The sequence below is a fragment of the Ammodytes marinus genome (assembly GCF_949987685.1).
Source record: "Ammodytes marinus genome assembly, chromosome: 15".
NCBI lineage: Eukaryota > Metazoa > Chordata > Actinopteri > Uranoscopiformes > Ammodytidae > Ammodytes > Ammodytes marinus.
The window spans coordinates 16,087,182-16,110,694 of NC_137219.1; the positions used below are offsets into that span (position 1 = coordinate 16,087,182).

At 43.3% G+C, this 23,513-nt stretch overlaps 1 protein-coding gene across 1 annotated transcript in view; it reads right to left on the reverse strand.

Moving 5' to 3' along the window:
- Window positions 1–3,480: 3,480 nt before the first annotated feature.
- The window catches only part of LOC307261411 (regulator of G-protein signaling 6-like), a 40,375-nt gene continuing 20,342 nt past the window's right edge, over window positions 3,481–23,513 (reverse strand). Inside the window, exons 3-17 of the mRNA XM_080041954.1 lie at window positions 14,625–14,724; window positions 13,683–13,733; window positions 13,402–13,508; window positions 11,945–11,996; window positions 11,407–11,471; window positions 9,514–9,590; window positions 8,537–8,618; window positions 8,108–8,182; window positions 7,299–7,400; window positions 6,964–7,136; window positions 6,538–6,663; window positions 5,749–5,935; window positions 4,917–5,006; window positions 3,829–3,888; window positions 3,481–3,586 (exon numbers count right to left, since the gene is read on the reverse strand). Of these exons, the coding sequence (XP_079898080.1) occupies window positions 3,536–3,586; window positions 3,829–3,888; window positions 4,917–5,006; window positions 5,749–5,935; window positions 6,538–6,663; window positions 6,964–7,136; window positions 7,299–7,400; window positions 8,108–8,182; window positions 8,537–8,618; window positions 9,514–9,590; window positions 11,407–11,471; window positions 11,945–11,996; window positions 13,402–13,508; window positions 13,683–13,733; window positions 14,625–14,724 (1,398 nt within the window). The 3' untranslated portion in view covers window positions 3,481–3,535. The remainder of the gene's footprint in view (window positions 3,587–3,828; window positions 3,889–4,916; window positions 5,007–5,748; window positions 5,936–6,537; window positions 6,664–6,963; window positions 7,137–7,298; window positions 7,401–8,107; window positions 8,183–8,536; window positions 8,619–9,513; window positions 9,591–11,406; window positions 11,472–11,944; window positions 11,997–13,401; window positions 13,509–13,682; window positions 13,734–14,624; window positions 14,725–23,513) is intronic.

The following is a 23,513-nucleotide window of genomic DNA, read 5'->3' on the forward strand; positions in this document are numbered from 1 at the left end:
ATCAAGGGTGGGGAACGGAGCCAAGAGGAGATGAAAAAAAAAATGGACATGACTGGGCATTTTGTTTCATCCTCAGCTGTAAATACAAGTCGAAACGGTGAGAATGAAGAAGTCTTTTGTTTGTTAAACTATTTTTATTGTTCTGAAAAAAAATAAAGAATGAACGGTATTGCTTCAACGTTTGTTTGTTTTCTGAGGAGTTTTTTCTTCTAAAGGGCAGCTGATAGGCAGAAGCATCCTAGACTGGATCAATAGGTTGGATGGAGTGGACCTCAGACTCTGCAGGCAGATAAAAAAAAGGAGGAAAAGAAAAACACCATGAGTTAGAGACACCAAGAGGCTTCTGAACTGGGAGCTCTTTATTGATTGAAAGGTGCTGCTTGGGAAATCACAACTAAGCCTGTAGAAGTTATACATGCACTGCAAAGACTCCCTGTAGATAAGGATATTGACTGTTGGCAGGATATGGTCTCTGAATGTTAACCGTAGATATGAAGTTGAAAGGTCTGGAGTCTTAAAAGTGATTGAAGGGGATTTAGAAGAGCAGTCTGATGGGTGTTATGAAAGCTGATTTCACATGAATTCTATTAAATGTGTCTTATCACCTCACCAGAAAAATAGTAAGAAACTAGTTCACTAGATAGAACACATCTCTTGGAATAGAAAAACCTATCAAGGTCAAAGAAACAGTTTCATAATGAGTCTAGCTGTGAAGCACTGTATGTAGGCTATCCATTCATAATAGGAAATTCAATCATAAGGATTGCGATACAGTTTTAACCCTAAAGATATCCTTCTGATGAGGTTTTTTATGCAATATAAAACTCCTCATATAGTCTATCATTGGAATATGTACTGGGACAGCAGGTTTTTCTGGAAAATGAACAGGGGCATTCCTCCAATTTAGAAAAAAATTATACAACTATATTAACACAGTTAGCTTCCCTATTACTTCCAGGCTGCCTGTTACATGTAAGGGCAGCGGACTGCTGCTTTTACAGACTTGCCAAAACATTTTTTGGACCAATGTTTTAAAACATTGTAAGAAGAAGTAAGAATGAAGACAAATACCTGCAGCCTTGTATTGTGATCCACCTGAAAAAATCTGTGGCAAATTTGCATCAGCACCTGATGAATACGTGAGGTCTTAGCCAAAACACACAGAGGAGACACAGGGGGCAGACAGGTCCAGAGGTTTTATTATTTGGTACCCATGGATAGATAGCGGGTGCTTGTTGGTTTCGGGGTGCCAGTAGTTATCTTGCTGATTGAAAAAACTAAAAAGCACAAAATGCCCTGAATATGTAACATGCATAGTAATGTGCCAATATCATAATAATTGAAAGTGTGCTTTTGGATAATGAAATCTTGCCAATTTACATCTGCAATGCACCCCGTATATTGTGTCATTGCGTTTGTGCTGAAAATAACATTTGGTACATCGACTCTGGTTAAGCATTTCTCTCTACCGTATATTCAAGAGGTTACTGGTTAATGACAATAATGATGGTTATTATTCATATGACCTGTACAGTGCATTTCAACAACTCTCATGGAAAAAGACTGGATGGTTCACTCATTAAGCAGTGTATTGTCACTGTAGCAGTCGCCGGCCTCATGGGGGAGCTCTGAGGCTACAATCTCCTCAGTCTGAGCACTTTTAGTGTACAGAAGAAGTTTGAGGCCACAATGGAGCACAAAGGCCTTCATGTTCAGCCCCATATAATATGTTCATGGTTCAGCCCATGATGGGTCATGATATCGTCCCCCATGTTGCATTTTCAGGGCTTTGATGTCCGTTAACCGAGGAGTGTCGCTCCAGTTGGAACTTCTTTGGAGAGTCACACCATATTCCACTAAAGTTATTAGCATTCCATTATGGTCCAATAATATGCCCCCCCCCTCCCTCCCCCCATAGTCAATAGAACACACTGACGTTTATCATTACGAGGCAGAGAGACACAGCATACAATTTGCCAAACAAAAATGGGCAGGTTCCATTGTTTAGAGAAAACAAAAAAATATAAAATTCATGCAGTGAAAAAAGCAACAACAAAAAAATAGCAATAACACATAAACAATCCCATATTTGGCAGCAGGCTTTTTGATATCTCCACGATTGGAGAACGACTAGTTTTGACATCATGATGTCTTTCGGTATAATGTGAACAACACAGCTTAATACAGTCTAGTAACACTGTGTTTGCTGGTCCTGTGGTTTCACCACCACTAGATGGGCCCATGGCACTGGAAACTTTAAAAACTGAGCTACAGTAGAAGCATTTAGGTGCTATTTCACACTTGACTGCACTCACTAGAACTGTGGCTGAACGAAAGCTCAAATCGCTGTGATTCACACAACCATGAGGCCGACATTCTTGTGCTGAAGCTCCTCAGTTATGCACACAGACTTCTTGAAATTGACTTATCCGACAAAATTTGGAGCCAGAATATTTTTGGAACTTTGAGGACTGGAAGTTTTGAAAGTACGGTCTACTTTGACAACAGGATTAAATTAGTCTTGGCCCTTTGTCTCATTACGCAGAGCCATTGTAGGAAAAAAACATTAATCCTCAACAAAGACATTTGGATGACACGTGCAATGGTGCAGTGTGAATGCTACATTAAGCCCTTATGCCAGATTTTGGAATGTAATGAAGCATGGAAAATTATACTTTCCACAATCTTATTATTTTGTCGTTTGATATAATGTATGGGACAAAACTAACTATTCTTGATTACTTCCCAAACAACCCCACTGTCTAACTATACTAACTGGCATGTCATGTGCGTTATAAGGAACAGATATAATAGAAATTTCAAAGATATAAAAAGAGGTTGGATATATTTCTTTTAAAAAAAAGGAGAAGAAGAAAAAAGTGGTCTCACGCTTTATTTATTGCTGGCTGCCTTGTGTGAACAGAGACATATGCAGGATATTTTAGCCTTGTGCCTGTGTCCATGTGCCTCTTTGACTCTGTATTTAAGGAAGCATGTCTCAGTTAGGACTGGCCCCAACTGCTTTAGGACAACTAAACTGATAGTCATGTCATTGCAAATGTTGTCGCAAATAGCCTAAAAATGCTTTATTTAATTTTTTTTTAATCATCAAATGATATTGTTACCAGATATGTGCTTTTAATATACAATAAAGATGTATATAAAACAAAATGAAAACAACATAAACTGATCAGCTTAGTCGACAAAGAGCCTGCCGGACCAGTTTGCAGACTGAAGTGATGAAAAGAGGTCAGCCCTAGTCTGAATGTGCTTATACTGTATGCTGCATGCCATGTGGTGTGTTGGCTGAGGTTCCCCTTGTCAGCATTGTCCTATGCTCCTCACTGGTGCTGTTTGGGGCGGTCAGTTAAAACTGCACAACCAGCTGCGGCAGCAGCAGTCCTCGGAGCAGTGTCTTGAGAGCCTCCACAGCAGCAGCCCTGTCCAGCCCAGCTCCAGTGTCTGTGCCTCGGCCCCCGTGTGGTGGTAGACCCCCCCAAAAGGGTCTGGCTGTGCCCCTCCAACACAGGCCGCGTCAGGATGACTGCATCAGGCCTGTCAGGCGCTTTCCCGTCAATGACTTGCCCTGGAAGGTCAATTGATAGAACACATTACTAGACTGACTGAAAAAGTACTTTTCTGTTTTTTTTAATCTAAAAATGCTTGGTTGTGACTAGCACGTTATCTTATCCACAAATACACATCCTATTTACAGGTATAAAGAGCCACGACAGAGAGTGTAATATGGTTACAATAGCAAAAGCCACTGATAGTGAGCCAGCCAGTGTGGTTTTGTGATATGAACAGCCCCAGCTCCACATGACTTACCACACTGCGGGTGAACTTCTCCAAGGAGGTGCGGCGGCCCTGCTCAGTGTCTGCTGGCTGCTGTTTTGGGAGGGGGGGAAGCAGGGTGAGTGTTTGGGTCATGTACGGGTGTTTTTTTTTAGGGGGGGGGGGGGGGGTCGGGGTTACGTTGTAAGTGAGGAAGAAAGGGGAGGGCCAAGCATTGCAAAAATGAGGGCCGGGACAATGTGGGAGTTGCATTTGATTTTTTGGGGGAAATGGAGAGAGGGGGGCAGGCCAGCAGGAGGAGCAGTGTTCAAACGGGGGGGAAAGGGCAGAAAGGCTAGCATGAACAGACGCAGCTGTGATTTGCTGAAAAGCTCTGTATTACATTCTAACAGCTAAATGACACATTTACAACATTATGAGACACATTTGTTTGTCTATGTTCGGCATATGATGTCCTGTTGTTTTAAGACAGTTCCCCTGACGTTTTGACATCATTTATCCGTCCTCCTTGCACCTACATCGTTGGCACAGTTGTTTCGCTTTTTCGGGGACTCTGCTCGCATGAACAACATTTCCTTAAAGTACTTATAAACACTGAGCTAGCATGCGTTGGAAGACTTATTCCGATCTTTTACTTAGTGTAAGTGGTAGTACCACTTTGTAGAAAAACTCTGTTACAAGTCAAAGTTCTGCATTTAAATATCAATCAAAATATTCTTAATGTACAAAAGTTTAAAGCACTTATTATGTAAATGAGACATTGGAGGATCATATATATTATTTTATTGGATTATATATTGAAGCATTATTGTGCAGACATCATTATTGTTTGCTGGGTAGCTTAACCCGTAATAACTGATCAATCAAGTAGATGCTTCAAAAACCACAACTTCAAAAATGAACGTATCATTCCCCTAACACCTACTGCTCAGCACTTGGCGTTACGCTTGTACAATCAAAATAGGGCCCTATACCTAAGTACTGATTAGGCAACAAAATACAATAGATAAGAACCTGGAATATATTTCAAATCGTACAAAGTAACCAAACCCACATGAGAAATGCAGTAAGAGAGACACACTTTTGTAAAAAGAAGAGGTGTCACAGCGAGTGCAGCTCACCTTCTTTCTGGCTAACAGGAGGTCTTGGTAGATGTTGGATCGCAAAAAGCGTGCATAGCTGTCACTTTTCATTAGCTTGAATATGTGCTCCTGCAATACAGAGAAAAGGCAAAATGAGTGCATGTCGGCCAGTGAGGAAAGGGCAATGATTAGGTAAAAATAATGATGAATAGAAGTATATAGAGGGGTCTGATTTTGGTAATGCATTGCATCATGCATGTGTGATTTGGCAGAGTAATGTCCTGCCAGTGAGAGGCGTTCCCACGTCACACATGGCCGGCCCACTCTGAACCGGAGGAATCCACGGTGAACCGAGCGAAACAACCTATTCATGGCATTACTCGCCTCATTAGGCCCTGGCACAAACACACTCTGTCATTCTTCTTCTCTCTATCTCTCTCTATCTCTCTCTCTCTCTCTTTCTCTATTTCAAACCCTCCCTCCGTGCCCTTTCATTCAATCACTTGTGTAACACGAGTGGAGTGGAAGGTATGGGCAAGTGGAATCGGAGAGAAAATAAACGACTGTGTGTACGTGTGTGTGTTTCTGCAAACAGGGATTTGGTGAAAGGATCGTTTTTACTGACAATGTGATGATACATAAGGAGGAAGCTGTTGTCCCAAGGCTACAGTTTCTGAACCCTTTTGTGTATCACACGTAGCCACTTTCTATGCGGCACTAGAGATGTATTGGTTGTACTGTTTGTATGTTTACGGGCGCAGCAGGTGTTTGTCGATGCGGTATGTGTCTGGCGCTCCTTCAGATTGAGTGTGTGTCCATGAATGCATTGGGGGGATGCCAATTCATCCACGGACAAGACAACAGCAGCCACCTGAGCGTCTTCGTAGCTGTATCGTCCGGGGTCCTTGAGGTTCTGGCTGGTGCGCTCGTAGCTGTGAGAGTCCAGGTTGATGGGGCTGGGTGCTCCCTCAGCCAGAAACTCCTGCCAGATCTCCTGCGCCCGCGAGGCCACGTCCTGGAGCGGCCGCAGCTTGTGATCCTGCACGGCTAACCAGAACCTACAAAGGGCACCATATCAAATCAATGACAACCTTCGCCCCCACCCCACCCCACCCTCCAAAATTGAAGTTCCTCCCAGTGAAGTTTAAGTTCATTGTTTCCCCTGTGAGATATAGTATAGAATAGGTATAGAGAAAAATTAAATGTAAATACTCAAGGTAAGTGAAAGAACAAAGATAAATTGCACACAAAACCTTTTTCTATTATTGTTTTGTTTTTTCATTTAACCCACAGCAGCCACAGTTTCAGGCTAAAATATCCTACACACCATTCCATAGTGTTGTAGAGGGACAAAAGGGAGCAGGGAGCTATTAAAAAAAACACACATTTCTCCCTTTTAAGTTGATATTGCAAACGTTTGCTGTAAGCAAATTAACACTTACAAATTACAGGCATATTTACACTTTGTATTTTTTTGGTCTCTACCAAATCTTGAGTGGACTACAATGTACATGGCTCTTTAGCTGCTAATCGCTCTACTATGTACACCCGCTAGTCGTTACCATACTTTTGCCTTTCCATTGTTTGATGCTGAGCAGGTAATGCACAGAGGCTTCTTCTTAGCGACCAATGAGAAAGGTACAAGACATACGACCCTCACCGCAGGTTCTCTGAGCTGAACTCTGACTCCAGAAACTTCAGGAACTGTTCTCGTCCTGCCGGATCTTTCAGCGCCTCCTCCAGGGAGAAGCCCCATTTCTTCACACGGTGCTGGCTGGGGTCACGACTGCTTAGGGAAAAACAGATTAGAATAGAACAGAACATAATAAAATAACATAGAATACAAATAGAAAAAGACTGGTTTATGTTTCACAAGCCATTTTGCCTGATTGTTCTACATGGAGGTCAGAACATCAGAATACAGTCAACCTTTGGGAAATGCCAGCTCAGTTAGTTCACATTTGAAATGAAATCTAAACAGACATGTCCTTCCTAACTCAGGACAACTAAAGTTCATGAGCAGTAAGATGTCTACCTCAGTATTGTTTTAAAGCATTTTTAAGCCTTCAGTGAATTCCAGACGCACCTTGCTTCCAAGTCCCAGTAGGTGGTGTCATCACTGATCCAGGGGTTGGAGGGCTCCGTGACGGACACAAAGTGGTCATATTCCATGAACTGCTCCGTGTAGCACATCAGACTGTCAGCCACTTTGGAAACCTTCAGACAGTGTCTGTCCAGCTGGACGTTCAGGAAGGTAATCTGATGGAGAGAGAGAGAGAGAGAGAGAGAAAGAGTAATGAGGAATCTAAGTAAGGTAACAGCTCATCAGTCTGCGTCCCCTACTGTCCTTATGATGGATGGGTGAGGCAGACCGGTGGTAACGAACTATGGGGACGACTGTCACACTGCGAGTTATGATACCTCCTTCTGAACGTCCTCTTTGGTGGTCTTCCTGGTCATCTGGGAGCTGATGTGGATGGGACTGGGCTGGCTCTGGCCGTCATCTGGAACCCCATAGACAGACTGGAGGAGACCAAAGGAGAGACATGATGAACCGAGTTTTCTTATAATGCCATTGGGGTTTGATGAACCTTGACACACCAATATTACAGTTCGATAAATCTCAGGTAATAGTTGAGGCGCCAGGGGCCTTATAGCTTCCAGACCAAGAATATGGCCTCAGTAATGTGTCTGGGAATTTGGGGTTTTAACAATGTTACATGATAAAAGTAATTTAAAAGTCAAATTCTGTGATTAAAGGTGGGGTATGTGATTTCTGATTGGTCAAAATTAACATGAGCGTTACACTTTGACCAATCAGAGCGAGGCTCCGATTCCAAAAAATAAAAAAAAATTAAAAATCAGATTCTCTGTTTTTATTGGCTGTTGGGACTGTCAACTGTTCAAATCTCTATCCCAACTGCTATTTTCTCCCCAAATTCTCCACCCCAGCTTTAAGCAAATAATATACATGCCTTTTGTGATTGTTTATTAAAAACATTTAAAATTAAATTAAATAAAAAATTTTAAATTATAATTAAGAATATTGTTTAGAAATTAACAAAAATGTATAGGGGTTGAATCTATGTGGATCTGCCTGTGTGTATGAGTCATGGCATTAGAATTTACGCGCACAAAAAAAAACAGACTTGAGAGTCAGTAAACCTTGGTCAAGGTTTGGTTTGCTAAAAAGCCATGTGTCGCACCAGCTCCATCCTCTCTCTCCTCACCTTTTTTACCCTGTGCGGGTTCTTCTCTCTTCGGCACTTGCGGATGTCCATCTCTGTTGTGTTGACACAGCCCGGCTGTGGGAGGAGACAGTAGAGTGAGACAGAGTGTTGTTGCTGGGTCAGATAACAATGTTTCTCCAGCATATGTACATGCAATTGTCCTCCTCGCACAACACAATGCTGTTTCTTTATTCAGCAGTGCCATGCTCACATAAGCCTCGAATGCAAAGTGACCGCATGAGACTCTGCTACCAAGAACAAAACAGGTCACTGCTGGACAGTGTGTGGAGCTGAATCTGCTGTTATTAGAATGCTTGCATTTTTCCACCTGGCTGGCCACCAAACTTCTTTTATTTAATGATTTTTTTGTTTATTTCCATTTTACACTGTTGCAGCAGCTGACCCTCCTTTCCTTTACTGTCAACTCACCACTGGTCGATGAACGTCCCAGAATGCCCTCTCCTGGCTGTCCAGAATCTTCCTCTCTGCCTTGTCCTTCTTCCTGTCGATCCTTTGAAAAATGGAAAAAGGCCACTAATGTGAAGAGCACACACCTCTGAAAGACCAGACAAGGTCAAACTCAATATAAAAGGCCCCAGAATCAAATCACACACACACACACTCACACACACACACACACACACACACACACACACACACACACACACACACACACACACACACACACACACACACACACACACACACACACACACACACACACTTTAATACCACATACAGGCCAGACTAGAGAGCAAAAAGCTTAATAGTGTGGGTCTTAACCTGTCTGCTCACCTCACCGAGCGACGCCTGGTTTTGCCGCCGGTAGGGCCGAGCTCTTACATAACTGACATTTACTGATCGGCCTTGCAAGGTATTGTTTGCTCCCCAGACGTAAGGAACACTCATTGCTTTTCATATCACAGAACAGCAGCAGCAAACAATCCAGATTTGTGCAGACAATAGAGAGTGGGTCCTTTCCATGCTGAGTGACATAAGATATTATTAGTGCTGTGCTTACACGTGCAAGCCACCAGATGGAGGTCTTACTAAGAGATCGAAAAATTGTGTGGGTTTAAATGCATTGGGGAATACTTGCTGTATTTAATGCATGTAACATTTCAGTCGAAACAGGGCATAAAAAACAGAGCACTGCTATTGAGAAGAGCATTTAGCACAACGACCAGCCAGCCGACACTGCGCACTGAAGCTTTTTTTTCTCTTCCTTGGGGAAATAACACTGAAATCATGCATGTGGCCAAAGGTTGGTCTATTATAAGCCTGAATGTTTAAACCCACATCTCACTATCCCCACAGCTCTCCCACTGTAAGTGTGTCACGTTGGACGAGACTGACGTCAAGAGGCGCTATATTCTGACTCACATCTACGCGTGCTGTGTACTCACTTGACTTGAGCCTCGGCCTGCATGAAGATAAATTCCCACTTCCTGGCGAAAGCCCTCTGCAGCCGGGCGAGGTTCTCCTGGAGGGAACCAATCAGGCGTGAAGTTAGGTGGAGAACGTTATTGGAATTCAAGGCCTTTACATGATTACATTATCTATTCACTGCGATAGCCATAACTTTGGACTACAGTTTCGGAGATGAAACGATCTCTCACATATATGTCCCTGAACGAGATACTTAAACGCTGTGACCATGCATGTTTATAGAGAGTGGCAGACATAGGCCTACGCAGTGATTTTATATAGACTATTATTTAATTCAGTAACTGTGACCAATCGCTGTATTTTGAATAGAATAGTCAACATTTTGGGGGAACATCAGTTAAACGAGAAGATTGAAGGCACTCTAATTATGAATACTAGTAGGCCTACAGTAAATGTGAAGTTACCGCAAACAGCTGTTTTGCTTAGCTTAGTTTAGCATAGCATAGCATATAGCATAAAGACAGTAAACGGGCCAGGCTCTGTGCAAAGGTAACAAACCACCTGCCAATGTGTTACATCTCATCTGTTTACCCTTGGTCAAAGCCCAGGCCAGGCTGGCTGTTCTCTTGTTGTTCTCAAAATAGGTTGTGACTAAGGTCACTTATTATGCAAAATGCAAGTTTTCATGTTTTTCTTTATCAATAATATGGGTTCCTTTGCGTCTAGAGATAACAAGAAAAAACAACCCTCACTCTTTATCGCCACCTCAACCTTTCTGAAAACCTGTGTTCAAAAATCCCAGTTAGATTTCTCTCCCTGTATGATGTCATAATGTGGGAGAAGCCACACTCCCTCATTACCAACCTAACTTAGCACTTCCTCCACCTGTGATGAGCACACTCCCAGATACCTCTGGATCTAACTGGCAGTACGCCATATTGAGCTGTTGGCCGGTGCCTGTGTGCCCCCACGTGGGAAGCTGGCCAACCAGAGCAGAATGGGCTTTTTGGAAGGCAGGGCAAAGCTAAAATGGAGCATTTCAGATAAAGGGTGAAAAGAGGAGATTGAACAATGGCACTGTAAGAAATATAAACTTTTTTTTGGACACTACACCATGAAAACAGTTTCTAGTAGAAACTGAAATTACAATTGTGAACCTTGAAAATTAGCATAATATTTGACCTTTAAGTTCAACTCAGCACTGCATGATATATTCAGCTTTGTTAAAAATAACTAAAAGCTATACGAGCTCTCTAAAGCTCCATAATGCACACATATCACAGCTGCAAGCTAAATAGTGTAAAGTCTCATAGTGTATCCTCAATTATATCACAAAAAACAAACAAGCATCTGTCAAAGATACAGTACATGACCTCATTAGAGAGAGAAAAAAATTCTGAATAGAAACTATAGCAGGCATGTTAACAGTGAGAGCAATGAGGCCTGGAGGCATAAAACGACCTGAATATAAGAGAAAGGAAGTCTACTGGACAATAGCTGCAGAGTAATTCAGAATATTAAAGTGCAGTGCGATGCTATTGTGTAACAGCTAGAGGGATCAGCACTGCAGTAATGCCCCTCTTGAGACTGTATTGATCTGCTGATGCCAGGTAGGCCTGTAGACACGTTTGCATATATTTGGACTGCATTGTGTTCTGCAAAAATGGTACCTTGTGAAAAAGGAAAATCACCTTTGACGGATTTGTATGAAAGTCATTCATTTGATAATAGCTTTTTGCTGGGAAGAATATTTTGTTGGCATTTCAAGGTCCTGGAGGACACATTTTCGGCTTTTTTTTTCAGTGGATTGAAAGGAAACAGGAAATGTCATGAGTGTTATCATATTATGCCCAAGCACAAAGATAACTCTGAACTGAAAGCTTCCTGGAAATTGCTAGCAGTGTACTTACAGCCTCGTAGTCGGCTAGCTCGAGCCTGGCCTTGTTCTGCATGGTGCGCTTGCACAGGTAAATGGCTGCAGGGAGAAAGGAGAGAACAAGTGAGACACACAGAGGGCAACGGGGTTTGCCAGATGGGTCGTTTGCTTTGTAAGTACAAAATGAAAAAAGGAATATCTCCGATGGATGGAGTTCTTTTTTTCTGACTGCGGCCACAGCTGTGTGAAACCAACACTAATGAACGGAGCAGGCGGGCGGTGTGTTGTCCTTCTGAAATAACAAGCCTGGAGTAGATGCCATGCAGAGAAGCAGAGATGTGCTCGTATAAGTGAATGTGACTTTAGTTTGTTGGGGATTATCTTGTCCCACCGGAATCACTGAAGCAGATACATAACAGAGAACGGGCCCCTTGGATCGATACGCAGTGAGTGTCGACAACAAGATTTACAGTTTGAGTTGTAGTTCTGCTCTGGAGGAAGAGTGACAGCCGAAAGGCATTAGCAATCTTATACTGGTTTGAAAAAAAAACAAGAGGCAGCAAGTGACTCACCATAGTCTGTGTTCTCAGGCTCCCAACAGTTTGAAGGCCAGAAGTACGGAGACTGATGAAAACAGAAGGGGATGAAACAGATTTTATTTACTGGTATATATTCAGTGCTACATTATTTTTCTAGATAGACAATCAGCCTCGAATATGAACGTTGCAATCTAATTTTTCCCACCACCAACGCTCCCTCTGCACTTCAACGCGAAGCCAGAGGGCAACTCTTTGTTTGATGATGATACACATTACTATCCGGGGAGCAATGGGAGCCATATATTCTCTCTATCCATATTTAATTGTCTATCACAAATGATATTACACATTCAAAGTTCATTCCCAAGTCCATTAATAATGGATCCCTCACATCTATCATGCATTCTTAATAACGGGGCAGAATTAGAACTTGGTGGTACTCGACGACATATTTCATGTCAACTGTTACTCATGACGGTAATTGACCCCGAAGGCAAAAGGCTTACGCTGATCAATGTGATTGTTTTGAATGTATAGAACAGAAAAGGTTAACATGTTCTCATTCAACATTAATACTGTCATTTTAAACTCAGAGATGATCAAGTCCCTGTATAGGACTTCACCACTGCATGCACAACATCTGCAAATGTGTGATAAACAACAGAAGACAGTAATTATTCAATCTGGGTCTTCTACCAGAATAGAATCTATGTATAGAGTAGCAAACAAAAAAATTCCCCCGACACTAATCCTTACAGCATGGCTATGCATACATGTCCAATGCATTTCACATGCAGTGTCGATACTCTTTTATAGATGTTCTGATGACGTAGGGGCCTGTTGCATCACGACAACATCAGAGGGGATATATTTTTAGCCCACGCTGAATGTGACATGCGCCGGCCCTTCCTGCGCCGGCACAATAATGGCTTTTAATCTCGGCCAATAGAGGTGGAGATTAATGCATTCAGAGGTAGATTGGGGGGAGGGGGAGGAGCAGAGCAGGGATGGTGCTAGTGTGGTTGACAATGAAAAGTGCAGAGCCAGCGTGCAGCCAGCTCAGGGCGTCCCATTAGGGGGAGCCTGTCTGCCTGCCTTGCTAGCCAGATTAAGATGCTAATGGTCCAGTCTCACTAATGAGTCATCGTGGAGCCCGTAGCCAACCAAGGGACCTGTCAAAAGTTCATGCTGGATCAAATGTAGCGAAGACAAAAAAAGACCCATTTGACTAGCTGCCCGGCCAGCCCCGGCCCTGTTCTGTGGCCTTCCACCTCCTGCTCTGAAGCAGCGTCCAGCGGGGATATTCAGTATCGACCTTGGTGGGTATGAGTAATAGGCTTAGCAAGGATTACTCTAATTAGCATCATTCAATAAACACAGCCCTTTGATAAACTACAACTACTGTCACCTTATTGTTCTATATCCAAAGGCCTGTTTACACACACATCATGAAGGACTCTCCCAGGGTGTACCAGTTTTTTTTCCTGTACCTGAAAGCGATAAAGGGTTCCGTCATCTTTGAGTGTCAGGACGTGGTCGGAGATGGGGAAGATGTAGCCGTGGGCGGCGACCAGGCTCCCGAGGTGGATGGCTTCGGCTGTGGACATGAGTGAGAGAGAGAGAAAGAGAGAGAGAGAGAGAGAGAGAGAGAGAGAGAGAGAGAGAGAGAGAGAGGGCACACAGATGGGAGGGCGGCCTGATTTTGAAATTGCCTTCCTTTTCGAGCTCTTTTGTGCTTGCATGTAACAACGGTTGTTCTCAACTGGCATACCTGGATCTTCAATGGAGAGGTTTTTCATCAGCCACTGAACAATGTCTGCCCCTGGCATTCAGAAAAAAGACATGGGTTAGGATTGGCGTCAGAGTTCCGTAACAGCAATAGTCTCCACAAAAGCTGCAATCCGCAAAACCCAAATGAGGTGTTGAGGACATCTTTGTGGTGGGGCTCTCTTGTTCAAAGCTGAGCAGGTGTCTAAATATGACATAATGTTAACAGCTTTTGCAGCCATTCCATTATTTTTCTCAATCTCTTTGCTCCTGGACAGCACAATATTTGGCCCAATGTTTTTTAGCTTGGCAGAGGGCAGCGGAGAGAGATTGTGAGGCCGTCTGGCTCGAGGGAGCCACGTGAAAGAATGAATTCAAAACAACCTCTGGGAGAGTGGGAGTGAACCCCTTCGCCTGACACAGGTGACTCATTGCAGACACAAACACATGGAAGAAGATTGCACTGCGTTCACGCAGAAAGACACAGACAGAGAAAAGAAGGAGAAAAGTAGTTTTGCCTGCACTGTGACCAAGGCAGAGTCACACCGCAGGCAGTTTCCTCAGTGGACATCAAAGACAGCATCCGCCTCGAGAAGCAATTTAAATAAGCCCAAAAGGTCATATTTGCTTTACTGTTTCTGTCTCGCTGGGTGAGACAACAAAGCACACATTCACTCACTCACACACACACACACACACACACACACACACACACACACACACACACACACACACACACACACACACACACACACACACACACACACACACACACACACACACACACACACACACAGAGAGAGAGTTATCAGCGCATCAAGCAGTCATTAAGCAAGAAAAACACAAGGAATTGCAGAATATGTAAATGTGCAGTCACACAAACCTACGTACAGTAAACAGGAACACACACAAACACACACTCACATGAACCCTCTCAAATACTAACCTGAAACCACACTGGGGATCTTGGAGAGGAAGCTTTTGACGGTCCGGATAGCAACACCTCCCGCTTTCTCATCCTGTATTCGTGTAACGATGTCTTCAATCTGTGGGGAGGCCAGAAAGAGATGGGGTTAAAGGTTTAAAGAGGACCTATGATACTTTTCGACTTTTATGACCTATAAACATTGTTATAATGATTTATAGTCATGTTTAACCATACTAGAGTATCAAATAATTACGTAAATGCATTTCGACGTATTCTCTGCTGAACGTCTGGGGTGGCTATACAGAGCACTAAACACTATGGCAGCCGGTCGAGCAGAACTCTTTCAAATTTCCGGATTGTTTCTGTCATGCTCGGGTCGTTTCTTTCATGTTTCCATGTATGGTAATGCTGCCGCTCAGGCAAGCTCCGGCTGCATGCCCCCAGCTTCCTGAAAATTTCCCGGTGCTGGAAGGAAGGTAACCAATCACAACGGAGTGGGGTTTGCAGCAGGGGGGGAGGGGCGGAGAAGCTCAAAGCAGTGTGTAGAGAGAGACTGCTGTGCTCGCTAGGGTAAGAAGAAGAGTGTCCCGAAAATCTACATTGTTTTTTGTGATGTGATGCTCCGATTCTGTGTTCTTATTGGCTGTTGGGACTGTCCATTCACTTTGGCACGACTTTGTTGGTGTAAAGCGTGTCAGGGAGGGACCATAGGGGAGGGACCAAAGAGGACAAGTGGAGCGGTTGAAGTATTTGGATTCAAATCTCTATCCCAACTGGCATTTTCTCCCCAAATCCTCCACCCCAGCTTTAATTCATTTCTCATGGCAAACATGTCAACTATTTCCACATACAGCAGACAAATATTATCATGCATTCGAAGTTGACGAATATACTATCCTTGTAGCTCTGTGTTTGGTCTGTACCAACTCTTTAGTGAAATATTTTGCTTATTTAGCAGCTAAATACTCCACTACGTTCACCTGCTAGCGCTACCTTTGTCTGTCTGTTGCGTCTTCATAACAAAATTTAAGAGAGCTGGGAGAGTGAATCGAAACAGTCCAATTGTGGCCTGTGAAACTAAACCAATGCCAGTTAAACGCTCCTTAGATGCTGAGCAAAACAATGGGCTCATGTGTTAATTCTTCACATACAGTTATCAGCTTTGTGGGTTTGAAAACCAGTTAAATACCCAGTGGACAACAGAATAGTGATGCTGGATATTGATCTGCGGCAACATTTCTGGTTTTGAGTGACACCTTGTGTAATGCAATCTATAAAGCTCAGACCTTATAGATAACCCTAACCCTATAATGAGCTGGGGTCAAATGTTCAATAGACTGAATAGTTTACAAACACACACACACACACACACAAACAAACACACACACACACACACACACACATACACACACACACATTTCAATGCTAACAAAGTCGCACATTTGGTTGATTTTAGGGCTGTCAAATTAACGCGTTAATTTCGATTAATTAATCACAGAAAAATTAACGCGATTAAAAAAATTAACGCAGATTAATCGCACTTCTATAATGCCCTTTGATCCGGTGCAAAAGTGGTGCGGAGCTGCACCTGTAGCTTTTATATGTCCATGTTGCCGGGCCGGGCGCGCGGGTAAAAGGGAGAAATGTAAAGAGTGAAGCAGGGTAAAGGGGCCGACTCGAGGGCTCTATGGACGGTTTATGGGATGCTTCGGCAAATAAACATGAAGGTAGGAAGACATCTTACTTAATTATCCGCAGTGTCCGTGCATTATTGATTTAGTGGGTGCAACAATATAGGCGATAGGTTCAAAACAGTAGGCCTATCTCTCAATCTTCCTCCAATTTTGTTTGCTAGCTGTCTCGCACTTAAACGAGTGTGTGTGTGTGTGTGTGTGTGTGTGTGTGTGTGTGTGTGTGTGTCAATATGTTTGCCTATAAGTAGGCTAGGCTACGAAATGGTGGCAGTGCAGCGCTGTCTGTTGTGGGAGATGGAAAGTCGTCATTTGTCTGCTTGTTTTTTGAGAAAATTCGGCGCTAGTTCATGTATAAAGCTGGCTGAGGGGAGGAGACAGAAGTTACGAGAGAGGAGAGACGGAGAGCGAGCGCGCGAGAGAGAGAGAGAGACAGAGAGAGAGAGAGAGAGAGACAGAGAGAGAGAGAGAGACAGAGAGACAGAGAAACAAACTGTAGTAGGCTATACTGTTTATAAACAGGTATAAAAGTGTCATAAAAGTATGCGATTAATTTAGATTAATTAATCACAGAGCCTGTAATTAATTAGATTAATTTTTTTAATCGCTTGACAGCCCGATTTATATAGTATATGTAACAAGGGTTCAGGGTCAGATGCACTGGCCAATTGAAGCAGGCTGTCACAGCTATTCCCCAAGGGGTCAGAGATAATAATCACACCTCGGACACAGCCAGAGCCCCTAACACACAAACACACACATCACACAACAGCATCCTAAAATTAGGTCCGGCACAGCACAGCTCGCCACTTGGCCACTACAAAGGGGAGAGCACATACACATAGGCCTACATACATCCATTCACACATTTTCTTTTTGAAAAAAAAAACTTTAAAGTGTCCTGCACTATATGGGAGCAGTCAGTGATCTATTGCCTGATGGAGTCTCACTAGAAATCAATGAATCCACACCAAAATTATTCTGATTTTGCACACTTTGCTGGTATCGTCGGCAGTCAGCAACAGTCAGTGCAGTAGCTGCGAAGGTCGCTTGCTATTAAATCCTTTATGGCTCCCTAAGCATCTGTCTAGTAAGTAAGCACACTCAAGACGCTGTCACACACACACACACTGCGTGACAAAGCTGATAAGGTGAATTACGAGGGGTTCAACTCGTGGGCTCGACACACTACAAGTTCACTCTCACCCAAAGCAGGCTGTGGCTAGTCACGACCACAGGCACGCAGCAGCACGCTACACTCTAGTTCAGGCCACTCCAGCATACTTCTGGACCCTCTCTCTTCCTTCCAGCACTGTTCATTCATCATTTAACGCAGCATATCTTTGAGTTAACTCCCTTAACTATGGCAAGCTCAAAGGCTCTAAATCACAGAATAAAGGTGCGTACTGTGTATGCTATGACATTGACCGTGTGTATGTGTATGTTTCATGTTTTCAGCCATGCTAAGCTATAGGAATGGCAATGTCGCTCTGTCAGCCGAGACTGAAATATCTTGACAGCTATTGAATGGATTTCAATTCAGTTTGGTAAAAGCATTCCAATGGATACAGTTGGATGGATTTGACCCACATTTGGCCATCCAATCTGGCATTCAGTTTTTAAAGCCTGTGTTTCAGTGGTATGGCTCTAGCATTATGCAGTCACTTCTTGACATTCTTTAATTCCGCAACATCGTGCAGCCTTAAAGCGACAGTCCTCCAAAAATACACAAAATATTGTGGAAGAGTGGATAGGTAGGGTGGTAAAAAAAACAGGCTGAGAGTGCAGCATGCTACATCACATTTACTTAGCAACTAATACAATCAGAGGTAATCATCCTCCCTGGCAAAGGATTAAATGGATGATTCATACACGCAAGCCATAAATCTGCAACAAAACGCTGAGATGCATATGGATTTAATAACACGCATAAAGCAGAGCAGAGACGGGGAGAGAGAGCACTGCGTGGCAAGACAATTACCAATCTCTCACCATGAGCTTGAGAGTGTCTAGGCATGAATTATTGAACATCCACTATGGAGAATTACAGCCTCGACTCTTGTTGATAAATCTCTCCCATTGAAAAGGGGGTTACATCTGCCCTCTGTGTTGCGAACAGAGCCTCTGTTATTTTAGGATAGCTTTCGCCTTCACGGGAGCATAAAACAGGTTTGCAGGAGGACAATTGGGAGCACAGCAGATTAGCACCAACACATCACAATCTCTCCTTTGAAGACAAACCTTCGGCGCAAAACAACGGGGTAAAAAAGCTTTGAATTCGCCTATTTTTCTATTCAACTCTGAAGGACTGCCCAAATCCCCTGAGACACAACAGCATGGGAAAGATTAAGTCTTTTTGTTCTCATATAATAATGGACCTTGGACTGTGTATAGTGGGTATAGAAAGAATAACTCATTATCTCCCCATAGGATGACAGCAGACAAGAAGTGCGTGGCACAGCCTCAGAAAGTGCACATCATATCTCCTGCATGTACAATCTAATGGTGTTTGCAGCTTGTCGTGGAGGGCTTTTGGAGAGCTGAGAATTGCTGTTAGCCTGCGATAACAGCACTTTGCCCCGCGCCACCAAGCTCTATAAATGATTATCAGGAGAACACTTGCATGTCCTGCCACTGTATGTTTGCATTGGCCGCACACACGTGTGCAAATCTGTTCCCATGCAATTCCATGTGTCTTGTCCGCAGGCGTGTCTGTGTGTGTGTGTGTGTTTGTTGTCATTTGTACATCTTATCTTTTATGGCCACAGGGACAGCACTCACACTCTGTACAGCACATAGGAGGAGGGGGACAAAGGTGCAGGGAGAATGACAGAGAGCAGCCAGAGGTGAAGTGTGCCAATACCAGCGACTGAGGCCATGCAGTTAATGAAAAGCAATTGCGCCACAATAATGTCAGGATAGGCCTGTGCGCTTTACGTCTAAAACAAGATGTCATTACACCCTGTAACATGGTTTTGTAATTGGGACTTAATGAAGCGAAATAAAGCCATTTAAATGAGAGCGCCCGGTGACATGAATAACCATCAAGTAAATGCGAAATGTTGAACTCTGGGTAGACAGTGTGTGCGAGTGCGGAAACGTTCACTTTCTCCAAATTGAAACACTGAGCCCCTTTTTTCCAAAAATGGCCACAGATGAAGCTATTAAAAGCCAGGCCAGTCTTCAGAAATGAGACAGCTGGTGCTAAAAGATGTATCGGGCCGTAATAGTGCCATTAAAGATTCAGCGGCCTGGAGATAACTATGAAGTTGAGCCGGATAGAGATGGAAAGTTTCTCAAGTTTGCCAAGTCATTCATTCTAGTGTGAAAATACCTTTATTTACAATATCAGTGTGAAAACCCTATTCCATAATCATAGAACATAACAACAACTCTAACATCAATGTAAAAGGATTTATTATTATTATATAATACATAATGCTATTTTGAATGAGAGCAGCTGGCTGGATTTGACTGCTCGTTGAAAATACAGGAGCAGCAAAGCATGCTGTCCCTTAAGTGACAGAAGAGGAAGAAGGCTTGTGCTCCCTTCGTCACCTTCTTTTGGTTCTTGTTTCAATTTGGAGAGGGCATATTAACCTGAGTAGTAGTTATTGCACAGGCCTCAAATACCATAGTGATATTTGCTATATTTTCAAGTTATTAAATTGATGAATTTTCTTACCAGGACCAGTTCTCATACAGTAAACCTTTTGAGTCTGATCAAATATTATGGATTTTTTCCTTAAAATACCTGACGTTGCTACTGCACCCCGCTTTACAGTTTGTCAGCTACTTTGCTTTGCCGTATAATTTGCCTTAAGTCAGTCACTGTGTCATTTAGTTTAGGCCTACATGAACCGTAAAGCGCTACCAAACTGCACTCTTTCGTTTGGTATTTTGTTTGGATTGCTGACTATACTGCCAGTTGTTGACCAGCCATTAACTTTAACGCTGCCCCTTCACAATGTACGACGATAGCTGTACCGGAGCCTTCCCACTGTGGGCTTCCACCCTGAGTGTGTTGTCATAAGAGTGGCCCTTTGCAGTACTTATGTTTCCAGACACTTGTGGGCTAGTAGTACACCACCAGCATAACAACCTCCCTCTGCAGTAATATAGCCTTCCTTTCTTTTTTCATTTTTTTTTCACACATACCCCTTGTTCACTCTAAATTTTGATATTTTAAAAAGTATTTGGGTTCTTGCAAATGTATTCTTAGTCAAACAATTGCAAATCGATTTAAAAAATATATATATACAGTGACATTTCATTAATTGATCTAAAAAGACATGACAATTATAATTTATTTGCTAAAACCCTGTATTCTGACAGCTGTTTCTCCTTATCCGTTAAGTATCTCACACTTTGTTAACAACTTACTTCAGAGAAAGCTAAATGGGTTTAATAGACATATCCAATTGTTCTCATATGATGAAAGCGAGGCGTAAGTAGAGTAAAAACTGACAGATTTCCCTCTTTAATTCTTCCTTTCAACAATCATTCAAGGGGTACACCATTTGTCTTTGCACGCGCTGAAACACTGTTCTGTATCCTTTTCAAACACGACAACAAAAACACGCTGTTATTTCTTCGCTGATGAAGTCCCTGTCATTTGGAACGCAATGCACGCCGAGTCCTAATCAAAATGTCTCCCAAATGCTCCTTGATCACTTCCACCCATTCACAATGTATGATCCTATCTGAAGCAACTTCTCCAAAGTACACAAAATGTCACACGATACTTTACTCACACGAGTGCCCCTTTGACCTCCACGCCATACTGGGCGCATAATTAAGTGAGTTCCAGCTGGTGTGTGGTGCCCTGGGGATGGAGGTGAGAATAAAGCCTGCTAGGGAGAGAAGACACCCCCCCCCCCTTCTCTCTCCCTCTCCTACTGCCACCACCAGCCATTTATTTTAGCATGCCAAGTCATGATGAAGGAGCTGCGAGGAGCTTCTCTGTTGGAAGTGACACAGCGAGGAGAGATGCTGACAGCCGCACAGCAGACTGGAAAAGCCCCGCCAAGAGACTGAGAAAACGGCGCTCCCCAACGTATACTGCGTCGGAGATGTGTGAAGGAATCACATTTGCACGTACAGCATCGCCTTACCCATGAGTAAAGCATTTGCATGTGAACGCCTGTATAAAAAAAAATAAAAAATGGTGCTTAAGGGCTCTTGACTAATCATTACCAAAGAAAATAAATAATTACAAATCACCTGCTACGTCTAATATTGCTTTCCAGCGAGGCATCAACTTTGTCCTAACTTGTTTTCAAACAGACATATTCACTGATCCATTTATTTTCCAAATTGCCATCTCCACAGCAATGCCCTGCAGGGAAAGGCTTTTTGCTTTCCTGCAATAAACAACGGCTTTCCAATCAGGTCCTGCAGCCTGAAAAAAAAAATCCTTTTACACTCCAGTGAAGCCAGTTTTCCCTTTGCCAATACCGTTCACATGTTATCCAAGTAATCACTTGTGGCAACAGATTGTAAATGCACTAAAGTTAATTGTTTTAACTTGGAGAAAATGGATCCTATTCACTCAAATGCAGGTCCTCTGTGTTTGATCATTCCCAGAAAAGCCTGCTGAAGGTTAAATTTGTGCTTTGTATTGTTCCGCTTAAGGGCCTCTTCATTTTTTGCAAGGATGGGGCAACACGTTGAGAACATTGGGAAGCAATCTGAATATCCTGTCAGTAAACAATCCATTGGAGCGATTCAACCCTTTCAATGTGTGAATCTGTCCCAGCGAGGCCCAGCCCCTTCTGCCATTAAGTCCCAATTTTCGGGCGTGTTCTCTCCTCGAAGTCAGGCGTTTGCCCTGTGAGATTCATGTGTAATTTAATAAAAAAAAACAGGCTTTAGCAGTCTCTTTGGCTCAAGTGAAGAGACGACACAACAGAGACCCTTTCCCAACAAAGAGGCCCGGAGGCACATACGGGACTGCACGGAGAGAGTCCAATTAGATGCTGGTTGATTGCCCACCGAGCTGGGTGCTCCTATGGGAAACAGGCTCACAACCAGAAGTGTCCATCTGTAGCACTGCACTGCACTTCACTTTGAGCCAAGCAGACCCATGTGTTGGGACAGAGAGTGTTGATGATGAAGACCGCTTGTTTGGGCCAGTGAAGGATCCCTTATGGTAACTGACGTGGGTGTGCGATGTGGAGAATTGGAGACGGGATGGATGGGACACTTTGTGTGTGTGTGTGTGTGTGTGTGTGTGTGTGTGTGTGTGTGTGTGTGTGTGTGTGTGTGTGTGGGTGAAGCAATTAAAAGTTTGTCAAGTTTGGGCAGGAAGCCAGCTGGACTAAATAAGAATCACAGGTCGAGCGCTTTGGACGGGAGGGACTATCTTGTTGTCAATGCTCTCTGATGGTCTCTCTTTCCTCATTCTTGCTTTCTTATTTTGTAAGAGGAATTAATGAGCTCCCCTTTAATGCTCCTGCTTTACATCAATGCTTTGAGTTGGCCCAAATGCAGATGTAAAATCGCTGCCGGGCTACAACAAGCTAGCTATGGGAGAGAGCCAGTATGAAGCAACCGTGAGTAATCGTCGGGTCACCTTTCTGTTGATGAGACTCGAGGGGGACAGAAAAAGATCATCTGCCCTCTTGTAAATGTCTGTTGTTAGATACTCCACGGGTTGCTAAGGGCTTGAGTGCAGGGAAAACAGGAGTCTGTTGCTCTCTCTAAATAGAAAGTCCACTCCAAAACAAAGTGTGCTTTGCAGATAGAGAGGGCTTCTCCTGAAAAGAGAATCTGTCTGAAATGAAGGACATCAGCAGCCACACATTCGACTGACCGCTTCCACCCAAAACTGTGCTGTGTGTTTTTTAATCCATGTCAAAAAACAAAACCGCTGCTATACGACAAGTCGCAAAAAGGTCATCTGCTCCGAAGGGGGAGAATCACATTACTTGCAGTTTACTCTTCGGCAAAATTCACCTTGGAGATCATCCACTAACAGCAATTAGCATGCAGACAGGCTACTTTCACTCCAAAAGCCTGCATTTTTTAAGCGCCTGTGGGACAGGTTCTAATAAGGTTTCATATCTGTCGAGTCTGTTTTATACGGGGAGGCGAGTAGAGGGATTGGCAATGTGCATGTGGAGTTATGAAACCGTAACACAGAGTCAAAGATGGGATGACACACGTGTGGAGAATGCTAACAGATTGTACGAGATGAAATAAAAAGGAATTTGCT